This window comes from Oryzias latipes, chromosome 6 (genome assembly GCF_053564925.1).
Source record: "Oryzias latipes strain Hd-rR chromosome 6, Olatipes_Hd-rR_3.1".
Lineage (NCBI taxonomy): Eukaryota > Metazoa > Chordata > Actinopteri > Beloniformes > Adrianichthyidae > Oryzias > Oryzias latipes.
In genome coordinates, this window is record NC_136242.1 from 22,030,845 (window position 1) to 22,052,324 (window position 21,480).

Here is a 21,480-nt window from a genome sequence, read left to right on the forward strand (position 1 = left end):
ACAAAGCTCCTATTATTGGAGCCACAGCAACACAAATGTGCACACTTTGTTGAAATAATAGTTAGACTAGCAACTACAAACTAAAAATAACGGTTCCGATGCGCGTGAAGGTGGTTACTCCCCTGTCTTTGTCGGGGGGGCTCATGGATGCCTGGATCAGCCAGGCTGCTTCTCAATTCTCAATTTTTTGTGTTTTTTCTTGTTTTGTTTGTTCTATCTTTCCTTTTAAACTACTTGTCTGAAATAAATATCACAATCATTAATTTGGTAGTTAATTTGGTAATGTATGCTTTATAATTTCCTAAATCATAAAAAAATGTAAAAATAATAATTTATTCTATTTAAACACTTAAAGGTTTAAGCTAGAGAGGCTCTGTGAGGTTGTTTTTTTTTACTAAAAGGAAATTCGTTTGATAAAAATATACACATTTATTTAGTTTAAACCAGAATATGTAAACACTTGTTGAAATATATTCAAATATCTTAAGTAAATTCATAGAAAAAAACAATCCAAGACTAGCAAATACATTTTATAACCACATTCAGACAAAGTATGGTGAAAAAACTGTTTCATTTTGCAGAAATATGACAACATGGTGAATTTCTGTATATGTAAATGTTTCGGTACATTTATTTAGGCGTTCTGAAAGCATCTGTAAACTCTTCTCTTGGATTGAGAGTCTTACTCTGCAGCTAAAGGCAGAGTCTAGGTGCAGCGTTTGGACAGGCAGTCACATTTGGTGACAGACAGGACGGTGTGGTGACTACGAGTGCCGTTGGTGCACAGGACTGGAACGCTGAGAGGCTCTGTCTCCACAGCTGTGCAGCACACACACTCCTGCTCTACAGCAGCTCTTTGCAGAGAGTATGTGGATTTACTGCGACATTTGCCCTAAGAGATGAAGAAATAAAAAAATGGTTATAGGAATATCAGTTTTATGATTTTATTTATTTTCAGAAGAAAAAGTTTTAAAAAAATGGTGCTTACTTCACAATAACGCAGCTCTATCTGTTTCTCCGACTGGCAGTCGTCCACTTTGATGTAGTTAAGTGTTCCCACTGTCCTTCGACACTCAGGCTGTGAACCTATAAACAGGAGAACATATTAGTCTGTGTTCATCCTTTATAAAATCCTCAAGTTGGGGCTACTTACACATCTCACAGCAGGTTTTTCCAATTTTGCTGATTTTCCCCTGAAAACAAAAACAAGCAAAAAGAAAAAAAAAATGTGCGAGTAAACATTTGTGATTAAAAACCTGAACGCTGTAACACAGGAATTAGATGCTGCACCCCTTCGTCAAGACAGTTTTTCTGGTTAAAAGGCGGGCAAGTTGTCATTTTTGTCTCCAGGACCAGATCTCCTCTCTTATTCACACCACACGTGTACAGGTTGCATCCGTCCTCTCTTGTTGAGTTGACCTAAGAGAAGGATGACATGTGTGTATAAGTACATTTCGTTTTCTGAATGTTCCCAATAGGATGTATCAGAACAATCAAGCCATCTCACCTTCCAAAATTTAAAGGTTAGAAGAGTCATAGCAAAGTAGACTAACAGGAGAAGCTTTAAGCTTTCTGTCTGTCTTCTTGATTTGTTCTTTACTTGCTTCTACCAAATCACATTTTTATGACCAAAACCTCCTCTTTGCATAGCACCTACCTGTATACTGATGAGGTTTCCATCTGGCTTTTGTGTGACACAAGCAGTAGCAATGCAGCGACCACAGCAGCTACCCTCCTCCTTCTGCAGGGTGTATCCCTAAAAACATGGAGTATTCTAATCATTCACTTCTATAAAAAGATGATTAGAAAGATTGATGCTGGAGATTACCCTGACCTTTTTCTATGTACAAATAAAGCTTCTGGAAATACTAAATCTTAAAAAGTGTCTGTTTTCCATTTTTGATTTTCAATATTGTTCTGTGAATAACTAAAGTATTAACTCGTAAAATGAGTAAGAGTTGTTTCTCGTTTGGCTGAGACTGATCAAAAGTTTGGTACTAACTATATTAATCTGGAATAATAACAGATGGAGTGCACAAATACTGCATTAACTCCAGGTACAATTCTAGGAGAATACCTGTTGCTCACACACTTTTGCAGAAACGTGCAAGATTTGTGTTTCTAGAATGTCAGGTTCTCATTCTTGTCTCCAAAATAGTTGAAATGTAGTTTTAAATGCCACTAACCTCTTGTAAAGACATGCTACATCACTCACACTTGCTAACTTCAATAAAATGAACTTTGACCAGCTCAAAATAGCCTTGATGATTATAAGAAAAGTTTCATTCTGCAAGTAAAATCTGGATTTTTGACATTTTTCTTGTCTTCAACTAGTTGAGCTTCTGTAGCCTAATGAGATGCATGACTAAGGAAAGTAGTGATGACCATGATGCGGAGTAGACATGTGATGAGAGTTACCGTGGGACAGGTGGGGCAGCTGGTTTTTCTGCAGGATAGTTTATATTTTGTCACGGGGCCATTCTCCACAGTACACTTGCAGTGTGTACACACATCCAACATGACCTGATCCCCTGTCTGAGCAAGTGAACATATAGTATGAAGAAACACCACCAACAATCTCAAAATTAGCAATGTGCTAAAGACTTACTGCAATCACTGTGTGATTGAGAATACATCCTTGAACAGGGGCTGCAAGACAAAACCATGAAAATGGTGACTCCTTTTAACAGAAAACTGTTTTAAGCACTTATTTGTTTTTAATTTTGGCTTTTTATTCCCCCATTCAGAACTGAAATACCCTCTAATCACTGGAACTGCAATCCCCTTATTCAGCATCAGGTCTTTATGTGTCAAAGGTCAAAAAAGGATAAATGATTCAGAAAAGCTCGAGTAAGAGAGACATCTGCTGGACAGACAGTGTAACTGCACACAAAATAATTCAAATTTGGAAAATTTGCAAAAATAAAGATTGAACATATTTCGCATTTGTATAAAAAACATTTTTTTTTGTATTTTTGCTGATAATGGTTGCTTACCACAGTAGCAGCGAGGACAGCAGTCCACAGTTTCACAGTGCAGTTCGGTTCCCAGTGGGCATGCTGGAGCATCCATAATAGCACAGCTGACATTTGTTGTTGAGATGAATACAGCATCTTTAACTTTCACACACTGGTGTATGGTGCACCTGTCATGTGGAGGATGCCACACCTCACCCACCTCCAAGTAAAAAAGAGATGAGAAGAAAGTCACTGCACTGCAAAAACAGGCCCCCAGACATGAATAAATAAAACTAAAAATTTGGGAACTTTTCTTTTAATTAAAAAAAAAATTCCAATGGGGTAGGAAAATTTAGCTTACTGAGAATTCTTATTTAAAGCAAAATAAATCCTGGTCACTAAGACACATTTCCTTTAACTGAGCTTATTTTCCCATTGAAAAACTTTCTAGACAAGATCATTTTTCTTGCAAGACATAAAATGAAGCTTTTTTTTATTTTTGACACAAGGGTTTTTCACTTTCTTAAGATTCATTTCTTGCATTGTTTCAGACAAGAAATTTAACATGTATTCCTCCTTCTGGTGTAAACCATGTGGTGACGATTTTTTAGTATTAAACTTTAAAAACATCCTCTTTTTGCCGGACATACACGTCTCAGTTTTCCTCCAACTAGAGTGTCCCCTCGCATGTCTCCTGCTGACTCTATGCAGCTGGTTGGCGTACACCTCCCACAGCAGACGCCTCGAACTGGGGTGTACGTTGAGCCCTGAAATACATTTCAAACAAGTAAGTTTCATGCTAAATAAGACTATTTATTATGTCTTTTCAACATATTTGCTCACCAGAGGGCAATTCAGGTCACACATGAGAGGTTTGCACTGGGCCACGTGGAGCAAAGTGTCTTTGTCCTGCAGCTCAGTGCAGCTGCATTTCTTGCACCCTTCTTCCCACTCACTCCCCACTGGGTGAACCATACCATCAACCACACACACCTAGAAAAAAAAGTGGTAACAGAAAATTATAACAGACACAAACAGAATAGACTATTTTTGGATCTTAACTACTCACCTTGTCAGGTAAGCAGTTGGTTTCTGTGCAGCCACAGTTGTTGATCAGGGATGATGTAATAAAGCCAGTGGGGCAAGTGCGAGTGGAGTTCTGGCAGTTGCACAAACACTCAAACACATCACAGCACGTTGTCTTTTTTACAGACAGTTGGCGGTGCGCAGGACAGTCTGGAGGAGTTTGAAGGGCACACTCTTCCTTTTTGCACACTGAGAAAATAAACAAGGATAAAAAGAGATGAGCCACAGATGTGCTCTGCTTCATGTTTGCACCTCTCTGACATAGTAAAGCAAAGCTCAAACTTCACACAGAATATGCCATCCTCTTACCACATTCGTGAATAGGCTGGCAGTCTCCAGGGTTCTTCAGAAGCAGAGTCTGGCCGTCCACACATTGGGGCACTTCCGGCAAGGCACAGTTCACAAGATCACACACTGAAACCATGGATTGATTGTGTGAAAAGTTAGTGCAATGGTCAAAAAACAATTAAAAAAAGTTTTATCTCAAGTATCTGGCAGTAAGTAAAGAGATCCATTTTATCAATTCTTCAGTAAATGTTAAAATTAAAAGGTTTGTTGATCAAAATTTGTTTAATGTATAAAACACAAAATTGTCTGCCACACAGTATACCAAAAAGATTTTAAAAAAGACAAAGTACTTTTAGTTTAATTGAATGTGATATTTTCTCTTTGCCAAAATTCTGAACAAAAACAAAGGAAAGAAATCTAAAACAACCAATTAAAAAAACCAAATCACAAATCACCTTTCAAAAAACGTATAAAACATAAAATAATTACTACAAAAATACTATAAATGAAATGTGTTGCTTCATTACAAGAACAATAATTTAGAAATAAGGTATAAACTTGCCAGTGTTTGAGTTATTCTATACTGAATGATGTGATGCAAACCACAAGCATGAATATATGCTTTATAGCAAATATATACATATATGTTTAGATACAGTATCCTTTTTTACAATATATTTTTTATTTGTATTATTACATATTTTACATTATTTTTTCACTTTATTTCTCTTTTTCTAAGTGTGTTAAAGGGGCAGAAAACAAGATCCCTTGTTTTTGGTGTTTTTGACAGAGACATAATAAGTATTAATAATAATAATAATAATAATAACAAAGATACTTCTTACCACATTCATATTCAGGGCAGCACATAGAGCCCTTCCTTTCTCTCAGAATCTCACAGGCTCCACACTCTGGAGCTGTAGATACAGGAAGAAGAAAAAATAAGCTCTGATGCAACAACTAAAAGACTACATTAAGAACATGTTGCCAACCTTTGACATCATTGCAGGGCCTGGCAGTGCAGTTGATGCGTTGTTGATCCAAACACATGCATATCAAACATGGGTTTTCATCAGGTACCCAGCTTTGCATGTGCTGTGCAAGTACAAAGCATGTTGGCATCCCACATAATCGTATTTAGACACATAAACACCAGAGGGCAGTCAAACTACACCTTGATTTTCAACACTCTAATCATTCCTTCACAGCCTTCCCGGCATGTGCTTTTGCTTTATTAACTTGCATTGTCGACTCACATTTGATTGTTTTATTGAATTGTGTCTCACCGTGTATGTGTGTCCATGCTGGTCGACGCACTGTCCACACGCCTCTGGCGAGACACACCGTCCATGATGCAAAACTGTTCCCCCAGCACAGAAACAGCCTTCAGTGGGTGTATCCATACATGACTCGTTACTCCTAGCAACCGACCAGTCACTTGGCAATGCCTGTATACTATCGCAGTCCTCTACACAGCCTGTCCGACATGCATCATATTCCATGGAGCTTGGACACTTTAAAGCTGCAGCAAATATGGTTATGTTAAGACTCAAGTTAAAACATTTTTTTTTTTTACTAGACTTAAGGATGCACATAGTAACTTACGACAGAGGTGGGGGCTCCTCCAGTCCACACATACCCCTCTTTGTCTGCAGAGCCGAGCATAGGCAGATATCACCTCGCATGCATCAGACTCCTCACATGCCTGCTCCTCACACTTGGTGAGGAAAATTTGGACCGGAATGAAGGCGTGACAGGGCAAAAACACCTCAGAGTGTAGGGCCTGACATCCCATTGCTGCTCCAGACAAACAAACAGACTGCCGCTTTGGCAAACACACACCATCCTCTCCAGCTGCAGTCCAGTCTGAGATGAACGCAGGCTGGTTGGTAGTTGAACTGCCATTACGCAGCGAGAGGATATTGACTTTCTCCTCTCCACATGCACCTGAGAGAAAAATGTGGACAAGATCAGGAGAGAAAGACTGAAAAGAAAAAGAGTAAAAAAGACTCCTTTTGGATAGAAATTTTTTTTCTTGTGGTCTTGAAAAAGCTGTTACCACAGAGTCCAGCAGTCTGAGCGCTGTTGGTCGAGCCTTGAAATGTGATAGTGAACTCATTGCTCTGAGGAGTAAAAGTCAGCATGTAGCCTTGATTTGATTTCAGCTGCAGCATCACTCCACCATAACGCATCAGCTCCATGCCATAGAACCGCCACGGCAGGGCCAGCTCCTCTCGATCAATCATTGCCTGTGGAAACAAAAGCACAACACAACAGTGGATAAACACTTTAATACACTTTAAGAAGTAACCGGTGACACACAAATCTCACCCTCATGTCATCCCTCAGGATCAGCTTGTGTGGTCCATGGGTCACCTCCATTGCTTTCATGCAAATCTGATTGTAACTTGTTGTTTCTTGACAGGGTCCAGTGTGGAGTTTGACCTCTGACCCTTCACCGCTGTCACTGTTGACAGTGAGAAGTGTGTAGGAGCACAAACCCTCTCCGTCCAGCCTAAGAGCCAAGCTGTCAAATCTGACGACATGGTTGGTGGAGCTCCCCATGCACATGCCTGTCAACACACAGCAGCCGGAAGGGAAGAGTGGAACCCCAAACATGATCCTTTAATAGAACGGAATGCTAGCTTCCACGATTCATAGATAAAACCAGAGAAGCAATGGAGTGCACTTTACATAGTGGGGTTCAATCTAATTCTAGAAGCAAGCTGATCCTTTATCTGTACGTACAAGGGCATTCCCAGTGGCAGCTACAGGTGTCCTGGACTTTGACAGGAGCCATGTTGTTTCTGCACGCTGGAGGCTCTAGTTTGTCACAGCTGACTTTGTGGCTCTGTACCGTCACTGCTCCACTGGGATGGCACAGCAGAGAGTGGCATCCATCATCCAGCAGCCATGATTCACCTGGCTGATACACGAAAGTGAAAAGAAACACAATTAACCACAAACAACAGTATTTATGTTGTTTAGGGGTTCTTTCAAATCAGGACGGTTTGGTTAACAGAAAATACCAGTATTTCATACCTTATTTTAGTGTGGTTGGAATCACAGTTTTTTCCAGTGTCGAGAATAAAACAACCGTAAAACATCACCCAATCGTAGCAGCTTGTTGTCAGGGAGCAATAATGCCTATAACAATCTCTGACCCAGTAGATGAAAAAGCATGGGAAAACCAGCAGGTCAAGCCTGGATTGGCTCTATTTATTCTATTCAATGATGTAACATTTAGTCATATTTGTCAAAGCAATGTTCACTCCGCCTTTGGCAACCTGTATTCAAGGGACCACTTTCAATGAAAAGTCTATGTGGACATGTGTATACATGCGTTGCACATTCAAAACTCTCATGTTTGTGCTTCGCTACACAACATTTTAAGACCGTTTTTGGTATCTATGTACAAAACGTGCAGCTATTGAACGTGCGACTCATATTTTTTTGTGACATATAGATGGCAAACTTTTTAATCCAGTGTCAACTGCTTAAAAATTGTTCTTGAAGGAGAAATTAATTATAATGGTTTTTACTTGGCTGAAATTAAATTATCCCCAAGTTTGTCATATATCAGAATAGGGTTGTGAAATATAAAGCTTATAAAGCCTGGAGCAAGAATTACGAGATTTGCACCGCTTTGACATGTCACTACAAGCCTCTTCAAACTGTAGGTACATGCGTTAGTATATGCTAAAAGCACATTTTAGAATGTGCGTTTAGTGCGTTCTTGAACACGCGTCACATGTGAACATGACTCACTTTTCTCTCATTTCCATTATCATCAACACAGACTCCTGGTGGACCAGCTGTAGAACAGACATGCCCATGTCAGTTGAATCAATTTTTTCTTTTTTATTAAAACCGTTGTCAAAACTAATATGTGTGTCTGTAAGGACCTCTGCAGATTCTCTCTCTGTACGTGTTGTCCAGAGTTAGCAACATAGATAACTGATCCATGTTGCTTAGTTGCAGGATGTTGTCTTGGTTGCCATGGCGACCTAACACGGTGAGCTCATTCATATCATAGCCTTGTCCAATCCCTATGGGGAATACCGACACACCTGTGGGAGACACTCTTTTCAATAAAACCACTCATCTGAAAGGCAGAAGGCATTGTAGTTGAGAAAGCCATTACTATTTTATTGTAACTGCTTTATTTACCAGCTGCCAGGGCCTCATTTGCTGCCTCTTTCACCTCGTCAGATGATTTGGCTGTCACCAACATCACAATAACCTTTGCTACACCAATTCTTCCTCCACTGACTGGTGCGATTGATGTTTGCACGGCAAATCGCAGTGCAGACCCTGCAGAAGAAGCCAGCAGTGAATGTGCATCTTCATAGATCTGTGTGCTTGTTAATTTATATTTATTTATAATTACCTAGTGCAGGAGCTGCTGTGGTTCTGCTCGGAGCCTTCTCAAGTATTTCTTGAAGTTTGGTTTTGCTCTGGTGATCCCTCCACCAGAGCTCAACCGTGTTGGTGTCTCCATACTGAATCACACTGACCTGAGTGCCATTCAGACCTGTCAATATAAACTTCAGTGTTTGGACATGTACATATACTGTTATTTATGCAAATGAGTTATAACAACTCATAAAGTTAATCACAATTTCTATAAGCTTTAATGTGAGTCATCAAACAGTTATAACAGAAAAATTTGGCAACCAAACACCCATTTATTTAGGTGTGTATTATGGGATCATGTGAATCACAAACACAACGAATTCACTGAAGTTAAAAAATGTATTTGTGGAAAAACTTAACACTTTCAAATATGTGGGGAGTAAATATCTTGTAAAAATATAGTATAGAGTATTAAATGGAATGGGTAACCTGTACCTATATCAGCACCCATGATGAAAGCTTTAACAAACATCTTCATGTCTTCAAAGTTCACTCCGGCCTTCAAGAGGAACAGCACATCTACAGGCTTCTGACACGGAACTGTGTGATGAGAGAATAACAAATAAACAAATGTTTCAGTAAAAAAAAAGAAGAACCAACCAGAACATTGAAAATTCTTGTCATCATACCTGTGGGCGGCAGGCTGGCATGTGTTGGTAAGACTAAGGGTGGCAGAGTGGGTGATCGTGGCCTGACTGTGGTATGTGTGATGTTGACAACACGATGGACGAGAGTGGACAGATGGTTGTAGTCATCCACCATCAGAGGACGTTGGGGGGAGCTGAATGGAAACAAATCTATTTCACGTATTTTTGGTCCAACACCAATAGGATACACATGTGTTTGTGTGCCAATTGATTGTGGGCGGGTCACTGTGTCTGTAGGGGGGTTTTCTGTCACAAGGAAGACCAGCTGTGGAGGTGTGGAGCCAGGTGAAGGCTGGTTTGTTTGCAGTTCCTGGAGAGTTTTACTGACAGCTGTTCCAGTGTTGGTCTTATTTCCACCTCGCCAGCGAATCTGCCGTAGCCGTTGGACCAGTTGGTGTCTCTGCTTCCTGATCTCCCACTGCCTGATTTCCACAGTGACCGTCACAGAGTATTGGATCACAGTGATGCGAATCAGTTCCTCCTCTTCTGTCAGTTGTGAGATGACTTCCTCCAAGAAGAAGAGTGATTTGTTGAAGTTGACCTCTCCAACACCATCAGAGCCTTCCAGGATGAATGTTACATGTGGGGCTGGAATGTAGGGAGATGGAAGTGTGGTGGCAGGAGACAGGACAGACGGTGTGGTGGACACAGCGTTTGGGACATATTTGATGGGTTTTGGCTCTAGGGGAGGAGCTGGAGAAGTGCTCTTTGTTACTTGCTGAGATTTTCTGGGTGCTGGTGGGGATTTTTGTTTCACCACCTCAGGCTCCATCCCCAAAGTACAGAGATAATCTGTAAGTTCCAACAGATGATCAGGTAGCTCCGCTGTGCTGCTCAGAACATAAGCCCTGTTGTCAGGATTTGCATTTGTTATGTCATTGACTTGTGCCATATTTACCCCTGGACCCAATGCCACCGTCAGAGTGGTGATGGCCTTTTTTCTAAGCATCTTGACAATAGAGCGGATAGGACGAGGATTTGTACTTGCTGTTAAGATGATCGCAACTCGTCCAGCATGCTCCCTCTTGTTTTTGTCATAGATGTTGACAGCTAGATACTTGACTGCCTCATCCAAGAAGGCAGCATCTCCTCCTGTGTATCGAAGCTCACGGACAGTCTTCTTGAACAGCCACTTCTGAACCTGGTTTCAAAAAGAAAAGAAAAAAATATATGATTCCCAAACTGTGTGTCCACATAGCAGCTTTTCTACAGCACTTCTTAACTTCCTCATCCTAAAGATTACAGCACTATGGACACTTTAGTGAAGTCACACTTGCACACTTTGAGTATAAGTACCTGTAGGTCATATGTTTTCACTCCAGAATGGTAAAGCAGCACTGTTGCTCGAGTGTGAGCGGAGCCCATACGGAATCGTTCAACAACTCCCAGAATGAACTCTTTAGTTGCCTGAAATTCATCTTCATTTAGGACCTCCGAACCATCCAGTAAGAATGCTAGATCCATGGCTCGATCACACGTGTCCTCAGGCATTAGGGTGGTAAAGGCAAGGGTTGTGTCGGTGCCCCAAGAAGGTGTTGGCGTTGGGGTACTCAGCATGCTCAGTGACGTACAATCTTCACAGCTTAGAGAGTTGTTCTCACAATGGCTTTGGGTTAGAAGAAACAAAACCACTTACATGTGAATTACACTGCCATAAATAACCTTGGAATAATATCCAGACAGTATCCTGAACTTACCATATCTTGCAAAGGGCAGGGTTATCGTGATTCAGGATGACCTTGTTGCCATGGGAGATTCTCTGGCCATTATGTACGCACATCTGACACTGGGAGGGATTGACACACCGCATGGCTACCTCATCCAGGAGTTGTCCTAAAGGAAAATTTAAAGTGAAACTTTGTAAATTTTAAACCATACATTTTTGTCTTAAGTGTGTTGTATTAAGAAACATTTGACAGACTGCTCACCTGGAGGACAGTAGGCATGACAGGCTTCCACACATGTGAAGGAGCACTGAAGGGGTTCTGGGTGCTGGCAGGTGATTGGACATGCAGGACCACATGTGTTGTATCTCCACTGGCATAACTCTTCTCCAACACCTGAGATCTTTGGATTAAGCTCCTCACAGCTCATTGCTAAAAGAAAAAAGGGGAGGGAGGTAAAAAGTTAATTTAATTGATGCATGGAAAAAAATACAATATGAATAAGACTAATTACACAAAACAATGCAATAAACAGTAAAGAGGGAAAGATATACAAAGAAAATAAAGTTATTTGTATGGAAAATATGCCAGTTTTTACTACAGTTCGGAAATATTTTTTGACAAACTACAAACAAAAATGATTTTGTCCCAAAATAAAAGATGTAAAGTCTACAGAATAAAAATGATCCTACAAGTGTTCACAAAATGATTTATGTCAAATGTGTGTAATGTGTGTATATTGTGTGGGTGACAAAATGGAAAAGCACCCACAATTCTTGATTTTACAACTGCTTTACTGATTTACAAAGATGTAGCCAAAATGAATTCTGCTGACTCACGGCAAAGATCGTTAGATCTCCAGCTGATTGAGATGCCCCTCTCTGAGCAAGCCTGTGCATATGCAGCAACAACATCACAGAAACATGCACAATCGCCAACAGACGGGCACGAGCATGCTGCCTCCACACACATCTCTACATATGGCTCTGCATCCACCTGAAGACAAACAGGGGGGTGAAAAGACATGGAGTGTAATCGGGCATCCAGCATGACCTTTGTCTTACATACCTGGGTGTTGCATTCTTTGAAAAGGGGACCAGACATCAACCGACAAGATTGTTCCACTGTAACTAACTTCATTATGTTGTCGCTACAAGGAAGAGGGATCTGGACATGCAAGAAAACATATATTTGCAGTATCAGTCATATTAATTTACTGCTGAGCATTTGTCTGGTTCAAATATTTAAAATAATCTAAAACAGGAAAACATTTTGAAAAAATATTATTAAAAGATTTGCCATACAGATTCCACAAAGATTGCAACGATCATATCAAAACAGTAACAAACATAAAGAAAACTCATTGTATATAGCCTGGAATCGAGCTTGGTTGTGATTTTACCTGTGTGACATCAGCGCAGCTTGGAATCACTTTCCACGAGTTTCCAAAGTGTGAGGAGTCCACCTCCAGTTGGTTGTTACTGCTCATAAAGTCGTTGTTGACATTCCCATCAAAGTTACCACACAGGCCACAAACCCGCCCCTTCACGATAGAAAATCCACTTTTAGATTAAACACTGTACTTAAAACCAATATACTGAATGGTCTTAAAGTTTTACTACCCTATATGCTGCAGAGATGTGAACCAGAAGGCGAGTTCCTCTGTCCCAGCTGAGGGAGATGTGTTTTCCAAGCAGAAGTGTGTAAAACTGACCAGATCGTATGATCTCCACTTGGGAACTCTGCGGCACAGGTTTCTTCATTGTCACCTGAGTTCAAACATACATAACAAGCTCAGAAAAATAAATAAACTCTTTGTCCAATCATTTTAGCACTTCATGAGAAGTAATCTATTACATGTCCTTTTTGTTTGATTTTGAATAACACCAATGAAAATGGCAAATGTTTGTGAGTATAATTTACCACCTTGGCTTTCTGTAACAATATTGATTCTGGTTTGATAGGATCCCCAACAGGTGGAAGTTGCAAAGACAAAGTTTAGAACTTCAAAAATGTCTACAGATGTCAATCATGGGCACTTATTGATAAGTTACATGCAGCTGTAATATTTAGATGTCTAGCTACAACTTATTACATGTTCCTTAGTCTTCCCATGAGTTTATCTTCTGCTACTTCAAACCTGTCTCCCACTAAAGAAATGAGCTGAACTGTGTTTTCCAATCAACTTAAAAAAGTAAGTAATGAGCATGCTGGTATTTTGACAACAACGTAGGGAGGCATTGAACAATGAACAATGAAATATCTGGAAGAGGGATGTGGGCTGACATAATTCCTTCTGAACCACTCACAGACCCATATTCTCACTCACACACAATGACATAGGTCTTGTACGGCCCCTCATACAAGTCCAGTACAAGTTTATTTATAAGACACGCTCTCAAGGTTACATACAGAAACTGTTCTATTAATGTTTTACTGGTTTGTGTTAAGAATTACATGCTCAGTCGAGAAGTTACCCATTAGTCTTAGTCAAGTAAAGACACCTCTAAATAGCTATGAAAAACATTGTATTTACTGAACCTGATCGAATGTCTGTATCATATATCTCAGTTTGATCTCTGCAAATACAGCCTGAGCTTCTTTTAAGCCAACACAATCTGGTGCACGTACAGACGAAATGGGAGCTGTGTATGTTTGTTTTTTAACGGTTTTCTCACACTAAGTAATGCTTTGAGTTCAGAATATAGTCCATTGGGATTTGTGCCCCAATCGCTCGCCACAAGTCTCAGTTATATGAGGTTTCATTTGTCAACCATCCACAGCTGTTTGTGTTTTTATGGATGCGGTTTGTCAAGGTCATATCCTCTTATCTTTTATGCATCACTTAATTTTTGCATTTTTATGTTTATTTCAAGCTTTGTTTTTTATCATTTTTTAAATAAATTATTTAAGGAAATCTCATGCTTCACGGTTTTTCTTAAATAACAAATCCTGCCACAATGCCAGATCAAGCTTCAAGTGTCTATGTGGATTGAACAGGTACTGCATTTGGTCCATGCTTTTTCATCTTCTTTTGTTTTGTTTTTTACCTCTCCATGCTGCATTACAATCAAGCCACCCTGGTAGAAAACCGTGACAGCTTTTGCACAGCGACGCCCAACAATTCCGCAGGCCTCATTCTCCACCAGCACTCTGAAGGAGCCTTCTTCTCCCAGACACATGTCCTTTTTTGTGAAGAGATGAAGAGTACACAGCAATTACAAGCAGCGCACAAGCAGCCTGTGTTGACACAAACACTATTTTCTGATTTCTTTATTTCATACCTGGACTAAGACATACTGACAGAGGCCTGGGAAGGAAAACTTGAGCCCGTCGAATGTGATGTAATGGCCCTCCCCCACGGAGCGGCACACACCATCACACAGCTTTTGCGTGCATCGCCATTTCCTGTTCTCACACACGCTGATGCACAAAAAACATGGTAAAGAGCTTTGCTTCCTAAGATAAGCAATTCATAATCTTACCAGGTGTTACAGTCCGTAGTGATTGTTTGTCCTGCTGCATATGGCCTGTTGTTATGGTAACAGGGACACTGCTCCGGCGCAATGCAGTCTCTCCGATGACGTACCTAAAACCAATACATTTATCAATCAGATAGCACTGTGTTGACTATTCGGTGTCACACACACATATGCACAGACTACATACAGTGTCTGGTGGACAGAGGCAGCCAGGGATGCAGGAAAGACTGACACAGGGCAGATCCAAATTCTGGCAGGTTCTGGCACACTCAAGACCCTTTTTACCTGAACCACATTCTGTGCGAACAAGTGGTGGTGGACAATGTGCTGATCGCCGCTCTGCACAAACAGGAACGTTATCAAATATTTTGTTGTTCAGTTCACTCAAGATATCCAGAATCAATTTTTGAGGGGAAGGAATTTTTTTTAAATTGTCAAGAGATGTACCTCTGGTTGACCCAAGATCTTCATCGTAAAAAAGGTCAGACAATAAGGAAGGCACTTCAGAGGAGCTACAACGCATGGAGCCGTTCTCACAGTAGCTGCACCCACACAAAGAAGACAAAAAAAGAGCAATGAGACAACAGAAATAGATTATCCGACCCATTCTGCACTTGTTCCGTCACACACCAAATGCTGGTGTGATCGGCGTAGACATCATTTGGCTGGTAGAGCTGTCCATCATGCAGGCAAGGGCAGAGGTCTGCTGTCACACATTGTCCAGAGGGACTCAGGTACTTCCCGACGGGACAGAAACAGCCCTCTTCGCATACTTTCTCTCCCTCGCAGCCAGCCTCAGCGCCGGACAGAGAGAGGCATGTTCGGTCACACACCGTCCCACAGGCCTCATAGACCTGGCCTCCAGAACACTCCAATTCTGACATTAATATATCAGTAGAGGGTTAATCATGTTTTCCAAGTTAACTTGCTAAAAATTACTCAACTGTGTTTATAACAAATAGGTATTATTAAGACAGCATCAGCATTTTCATATACATAGATAATACCAGCACCCATTGTGACAGTTCCTTGTAATGTCCATGAAATTCAAGTAGTTTTGAATTTTTCTGACTCATTGCACCCTTAAATCATGTCTAAACTTTAAAGAGTCCTCATAATCTGAAAATAAGTTGATAAAGAAAATTTACCACAGAGTAAGGCGGATCTCCAGTTCACCAGGACTCCTTTTGCAGAGCAGGAAGCTGCGTAAGCAGCCAGAGCAGAGCATAGGCACTTCTCTCCATCACCACATGCGCACACATCATAACGGCAGAACCGCTGAAAGGGACTTGGGTTCACCAAAATGTGGCACGGGCTGAACACATCTGACATGATAACTGCACATGCTTCTTCTGCGAAACGCACTGAAAGGTGGCAAAGGATTGGATGTCAGCGTTGACCATTTTCTTCATGTTTCACAACGTTATGAGGATGCAGAAGATACCTCTTTTGGGGTTGATAGCGCATGGATCAGGGTCATATTTGTGAGTGGATTCACAGTCTCCATTTATCTTCCAGGCCTGGCCAAATGCCTGTGGCTTGGTTTCTACCAATCCAGAATCAGACATGAAGTCATCGCCTTGGTTGCCGTTGTAGTTTCCACAGAGACCACAAGTCTGTCCTGTCCATCTTGCTGTGAGCTGGAATTGTTAATAGAATTTATTTCACATCAGCATAACTAGCTAAAAGTAGCTGCCAAAAACAGGATTTTATTTGACCTTAAGGAGCACACGGCCCTGCCCATCCCAGTCCAGACGAAGATCATCACTAAACACTAAACGAACAGATGACTGCACAGCTCTCTGGATATGCAAATGACCTGGAAGTCACAGTTTAAATTTCAGATTAAAATTAATTAACAAATAAAATGAGGACATCTTTGCTTTTCCAAAACATGGCTTCCGATTGGTCAGACCAAGATTCTGCTATGCATGCAAAAACTTTCCATTGCTATTCTTGGTAAGAAAAAACAGTTTTCACACATTTAGATGACAACAGGAGATGCATGTGTCGTTCAGAAAAACACAAACTGCTGAAACAGGATATTTGCATTGACCCAGAATTGACTCCTCTTACCAACAACTCAACCTAAAAACAATGTATGTACTAACACCATATTAAGTGTATAAACTATAGACTAACCCAACCCATGTAACTAAGGACATCCTAAACCAAATAAAAGGAGGTGAGCAGCCAGAAGTACTGAAGAGTAGGGTGGACTTCTTTCATTACTCTTCTCACGAGAAATCTTACTCAGCTCCTGTTGCTGTTTGTTAATAATGTCTTGTGTTTTGGGAAATAATTGTGAAGGAAATAGTTTTATTATTATCATTCTTTAAATGTATTTGTTTAAATGTATTTGTTTAAATGTAATTGTTTAAATGTTAACTCAGATTGACTTTTTTTTTACCTTTTTAGAAAACAGTTGTGTGTGTGTTCATCTGTTTCTCATCCCAGCTAGGATGAGGAAGTTTTACAACACACTGTCCTGACCTGATAAGGAATACTGTTTGAACTTAGAATCCACCAAATGGGTCATCATACGACACCCCCTAATGAACTTTTCTCTTTGACTTGAAATTGTTACCTCCTACTTGTGTTCTTAATAAAAGCAGCACGAGGAGAGGCAGACCTTTGAGAAGAGAAGCGTGGTGGATGTTTTCTGTCACTCTGGCTTCTTCTCCCTTGTACATGAGAAACTTGATGTGGTCTGTTGTTTATAATTGTGCTTTTCTTTAATGTCTAGATGCATTTATCTGACAATAAACTTGACACAGATTAAAAATATTTTTCCATCAACTACATTATATGCTTTGAGGGGTACTGGTTATGCCGCTGTTGTCCACTCCTCTCCTGCAGTGACGTACCATAATGCATTGGGGTTTGGATGTCCATGTTGTTGACAGAAACAACACCTCCATGCTTCAGCTTTACTGTCATGTTCTCCAGCGAGGGCAGGCTGAGTGTCACTGAGCGTGTGCACACAGCATCCTGATTGTCAGCACACTAAAAAGCAAAACAACTCTTAACCTTTAAATATTGGTTAGGTAACGTTACCTTAGTTTGCATTGAAGACTGGTAATTCCAAATGTATTTGATGAGGTGGTCTGTTACCTGTACATTCTCAATTATGACAGAAAACTCGTTGTTCACGCAGTCCTTCGCCAGCAGATACTGACAGTCACCAGTGAAGGTGAAAAATTTGTTGTCGAAGCTCTTAAAGTGAGACTGGCCCACAACCAGGCATTCACCTGTAAGAAGCAAAGCCATAAAGAAGAAAAACAGCAACTTTTCAAATGTTTTTCTTTGAAATATCTGTCTAACCAGGGCATCCTTCGTTGGTGCATTCCCACGATCCATGTCGGCAAACACTGCAGACAAGAAGATTGGAGTGTATGAAGCATTATAAGAGGCATAACTGTGATGTGAATGAACATACCATGTGTTGCAGTCCTGAGAAACGGTGGATCCTGGAGGAAAATGTCTTCCCATGTGCGTGCAGGAACACTCAGATACTTCCACACAACGATTCCCATCCAAGACTTTGCCAGCTTTGATGCACAGATGTGGCTCTGTTATGACTGGTTGCACCATAGCAGAGGAAAGACTGAAACACAGTTGTTGAAAACTTACCAGGACAAGTGCAGCCATCCATACACTCATCCTTGCAGACCTCCTGTATATTTAAACTGTGGCAAGTTGTGGAGCAAGACTTGGTGCATTCACTGTACTGCATCCCGATTGGACACTTGGGGTCTAATAATAAAAAAAAAAAAGTGTTTGAACTACTTTAATTGTGACTGAGGGAGGGGCATCGAGAGGGAAGTCTGGGCATCTTTGCACAGACTGCTGCCCCCGTGACCCGGTCTCAGATAAGCAGACAATGGATGGATCAATCGAACTACTTTAAGCTCTTCTAAGGTTTTTAGGTTCTGACAAACTCACAGCACTTGCTCTCCTCCAGCCAACCATGCAGAAGTATCCCATGGGCATGACATGTTCGAGCATACTCTAACAGGATCGGACAGTAACAGTCTTCCACATCCCTCTGGTTACAGTGGCAAGCCTCCGCCTGACACAGCAACAAGAACGCCTCAGGAGGGACAAGGTGGGCACAGTGGAGGAAGACACCAGAGGTTTTCAGCACGCTGCAGCTGGACAAAATCTGCAAAGTGCACACAAACATGCAACAATACTGGTTAATTGCACATAAAGCCAAATTTAGGTTTCAGCAGAAGGGAAAAGCGTATTATTATGTGTGGTGTCATTAAACACACCACATACATGGATCCATGTTTTAATCTTACCGCCTCAGTCCCTTTTGTACTGTTACAGGACTTGGAAGGATTTGAAACACGTCGACAAGACTGATCAGCCCCTTTCACTGCCCACGAATTTGCAAAATCATAACTGTCCTCTGTTAGGAGACCTGAAAGCACACATGCACTCGTTAATGAACCGGCTGACAGCCGTCTCCTTAATCTCACTCTACCACAACAGCGTCTTTTGCTGACTTTTACCTCGTTATCTTTTCCTGTACTGAGTTCTACTCTTCCTGTTGCTGAGTGTGTGACCCAGATCATTTCCCAGATTCCTACAGTATTAAACTTTCCCTTTTTTTCCCTTTCAAACCTTCACACGACCCATGTGGCCAAAGTCAAACCTGTTAAACATGCACGTACCCTCCTGAGCCGTATATTCATCAGCTGTAACAGCGTTAAAGTTGCCACAGAGGCCACAGGTGCGGTTGGCATGGTGTTTGCTCAGGGTCAAAGCAATGTTGGCTGCATTATCAATTGTCACAGTGAAACCAAACTCTTCACTCCAGAGCTTATAGAAGCCTAGCTCGGAGCCAGCAAACACAGCATGGGATGCATAGGGAAGAGTGAGTCTGCGAGAGAGAAAAGGAAACAAAACCATGTTACATCCATGTCATTACAAATCAGTAGCTTTTGCAAATTAGAGCTTGTGCCTTTTTTCTCTTTGTGAGAGGAATCCATCCACAGAAAGATGCAACTCGAAAGCATCACCCAAAAACAGTGTGACTCCAGTTCTTTTTCCGTTGTGGAAATCCCCTTTGGATCGAAGCACATATAGTTAGTTGGAACTCAACAAACAAGACCCATAAAATTGCTCTTGGTATTAAGAAAAATGACCTACAAACCGTCTGTTTTAGTATTCTTCCTTTAAACTGACAGTTTAAGTGCAAAGGTTTAGAACGTACGTTACTGGGACAACACACTACAGGCATTACACTTGATTCAATTTCAACTTGGTTGGCCTTTTATAAGACTGCATTTGAGTTACTCACCCAGCAGGGTGAAAGAGCGATGGCTGCAGTCCCCAGCCAGAAGGTAGCTGCAGTCTCCAGGAAACTCATACAAAACCCCATCAAATGTGTGCACATGATATCGACCAAACAGACTGCATCGCCCCGTCACACCTGCCACACATGCTGGAATCAACAACGGCATGAATATTAATAGAATATCCCTTAAGCCATTACTTTGGAGTTTAGCAAAACAAATGTGTAACACTCACCTGTTATATACATGCAGACACAAATTCCTTGCAAGAAAGCCTTTACAGCCATCTGAGATACATACAAAATGTTTTTACAATTCCTGAATTGCTGTTTTTATTGCAGCATTAACAAAACAGTCCTTCATTTCTTTTTCCAAACTCCAGATAGTCCTACCTCCATGGTTTGCCTAAAAAAGAAAAAAACAAAACTTAAGAATTTGGTCAGACTTTAATTGCCAGGAACATTACGGGATGATCTGACAGTCTCAGTTTGCCAAAATCTAAGTGTCCAGACAAAGAATTTCAGCAACACCAGAAGCTCTGTTTTATATTACGGCCCGCCCAATTATCAGTGGCTTTTCCTGAACACCCCTCCCCATTTCAGGTTTGGTCAAGAAGAACAAAATATCATTCTGTCGACAAATCAGTGCCTACAGTCTGCCACCATCCAACACACACAGCAGGACAATGCCAGGATGTGCCTACTGATCGCCGGGCTGAGTGATTAGTCGACACACACTCATCTATATCAGAGCCAACCCAAACAATTCTTGTGCAAAACACATTTACCAGGCATATCACTTGAAAACACTCCTTCACTGGTGCCACATGCACAAACACAAAACTTGGTTACACCAAAACTACACACACATAGAGTGGGAACAGGAGAAAACCAAGGCTCTCAGGTACAAAATCTTTAGATTGCTTTGTTTTGTTTACTTATTTGAATTCGCCTTGCTAAACTAATTTTCATAGTGGGACTAATGTTCCTTCTAAATAGCATCATACCAATTATGCTCAAGACCTAAGGAAAATGATGTGTTGTGTTTTTGGTGTTTTAACAAGTTCTTGTGGCATTTTTCTGATGATGGAGGACATATATAAAGAAATGTAATGTTAAGATTAAGATTAAATAAGATGTCAGGTAAACAGATAGCTAAACAGATTAAAATAACTTAGGTTCTTTTAATTTTGGCTAAAATAAACCTATTAAAAGACCAGTGGCAAAGCTTTTACAATAGATCAAAAGATGATCAGATTGGAACTTTATGCTTTTTCCACACTTCATTCAAACTCACCATTTTTTAAGTGAAGCAGATTTGAGAACATCCCAAAGCCATCTTTTAACTTCTTACATTTTTAAACTACTTCATTTTTTCTTCATTTATTCAAAAAACGGCTTTTTAAATGTGCAATACATTTTATAATTAAAGCCGCAAGCGGCGTTGTATGGCCCGCAGACGCAACCCGCCTTCCACGCCCAACTCTACGCACTACCGCGGCCCTCTCCGCCCTCACCGCCCACAAATTAAAAGCTAATCAAGGCTGGATTTGCTCATAATGCTAACTATGCTAACTATGCTAATGTGACTAAAAGTCCTAGCATAGCGATCAGCATAATCAACTCTCTCAGAAA

The 21,480-nt window shown here is 40.8% G+C and overlaps 1 protein-coding gene across 2 annotated transcripts; it reads right to left on the reverse strand.

Annotated features, from left to right (window-relative positions):
• Window positions 1-409: 409 nt before the first annotated feature.
• Window positions 410-20,481, reverse strand: vwf (von Willebrand factor). 2 transcript variants are annotated; one of them, XM_011475867.3, is made up of 53 exons: window positions 20,239-20,481; window positions 20,082-20,133; window positions 19,852-19,995; window positions 19,513-19,615; window positions 19,223-19,431; window positions 18,848-18,969; window positions 18,486-18,705; window positions 18,174-18,296; window positions 17,980-18,091; window positions 17,865-17,911; window positions 17,655-17,791; window positions 17,408-17,546; window positions 16,259-16,359; window positions 15,985-16,180; window positions 15,689-15,904; window positions 15,171-15,417; window positions 14,988-15,082; window positions 14,728-14,879; window positions 14,544-14,647; window positions 14,343-14,481; window positions 14,109-14,243; window positions 12,681-12,827; window positions 12,461-12,601; window positions 12,127-12,225; window positions 11,898-12,054; window positions 11,323-11,490; window positions 11,092-11,227; window positions 10,691-11,000; window positions 9,377-10,535; window positions 9,183-9,287; window positions 8,722-8,865; window positions 8,502-8,645; window positions 8,237-8,401; window positions 8,100-8,146; window positions 7,080-7,257; window positions 6,663-6,904; window positions 6,391-6,580; window positions 5,937-6,278; window positions 5,618-5,853; window positions 5,324-5,426; window positions 5,177-5,248; window positions 4,353-4,457; window positions 4,027-4,232; window positions 3,801-3,950; window positions 3,608-3,724; window positions 2,997-3,177; window positions 2,609-2,649; window positions 2,419-2,535; window positions 1,658-1,756; window positions 1,291-1,419; window positions 1,154-1,193; window positions 989-1,086; window positions 410-892 (listed from the first exon to the last, which is right to left on the reverse strand). In XM_011475867.3, exons 1-53 carry the CDS (start codon window positions 20,242-20,244, stop codon window positions 707-709), a joined length of 8,553 nt encoding a protein of 2,850 aa, XP_011474169.2. In that variant the 5' UTR covers window positions 20,245-20,481; the 3' UTR covers window positions 410-706.
• Between the last annotated feature and the right edge of the window lie 999 nt (window positions 20,482-21,480).

Bases quoted from the DNA above. Each gene is read 5' to 3' on its own strand.
- vwf (XM_011475867.3), bottom strand. The intron at 11,491-11,897 runs GTGAGTCAGCAG...TTTTTCTTTTAG, and splicing joins GAGATCTAACGATCTTTGCC to CAATGAGCTGTGAGGAGCTT. The intron at 3,951-4,026 runs GTGAGTAGTTAA...TTTTTTTTCTAG, and splicing joins CCAACTGCTTACCTGACAAG to GTGTGTGTGGTTGATGGTAT.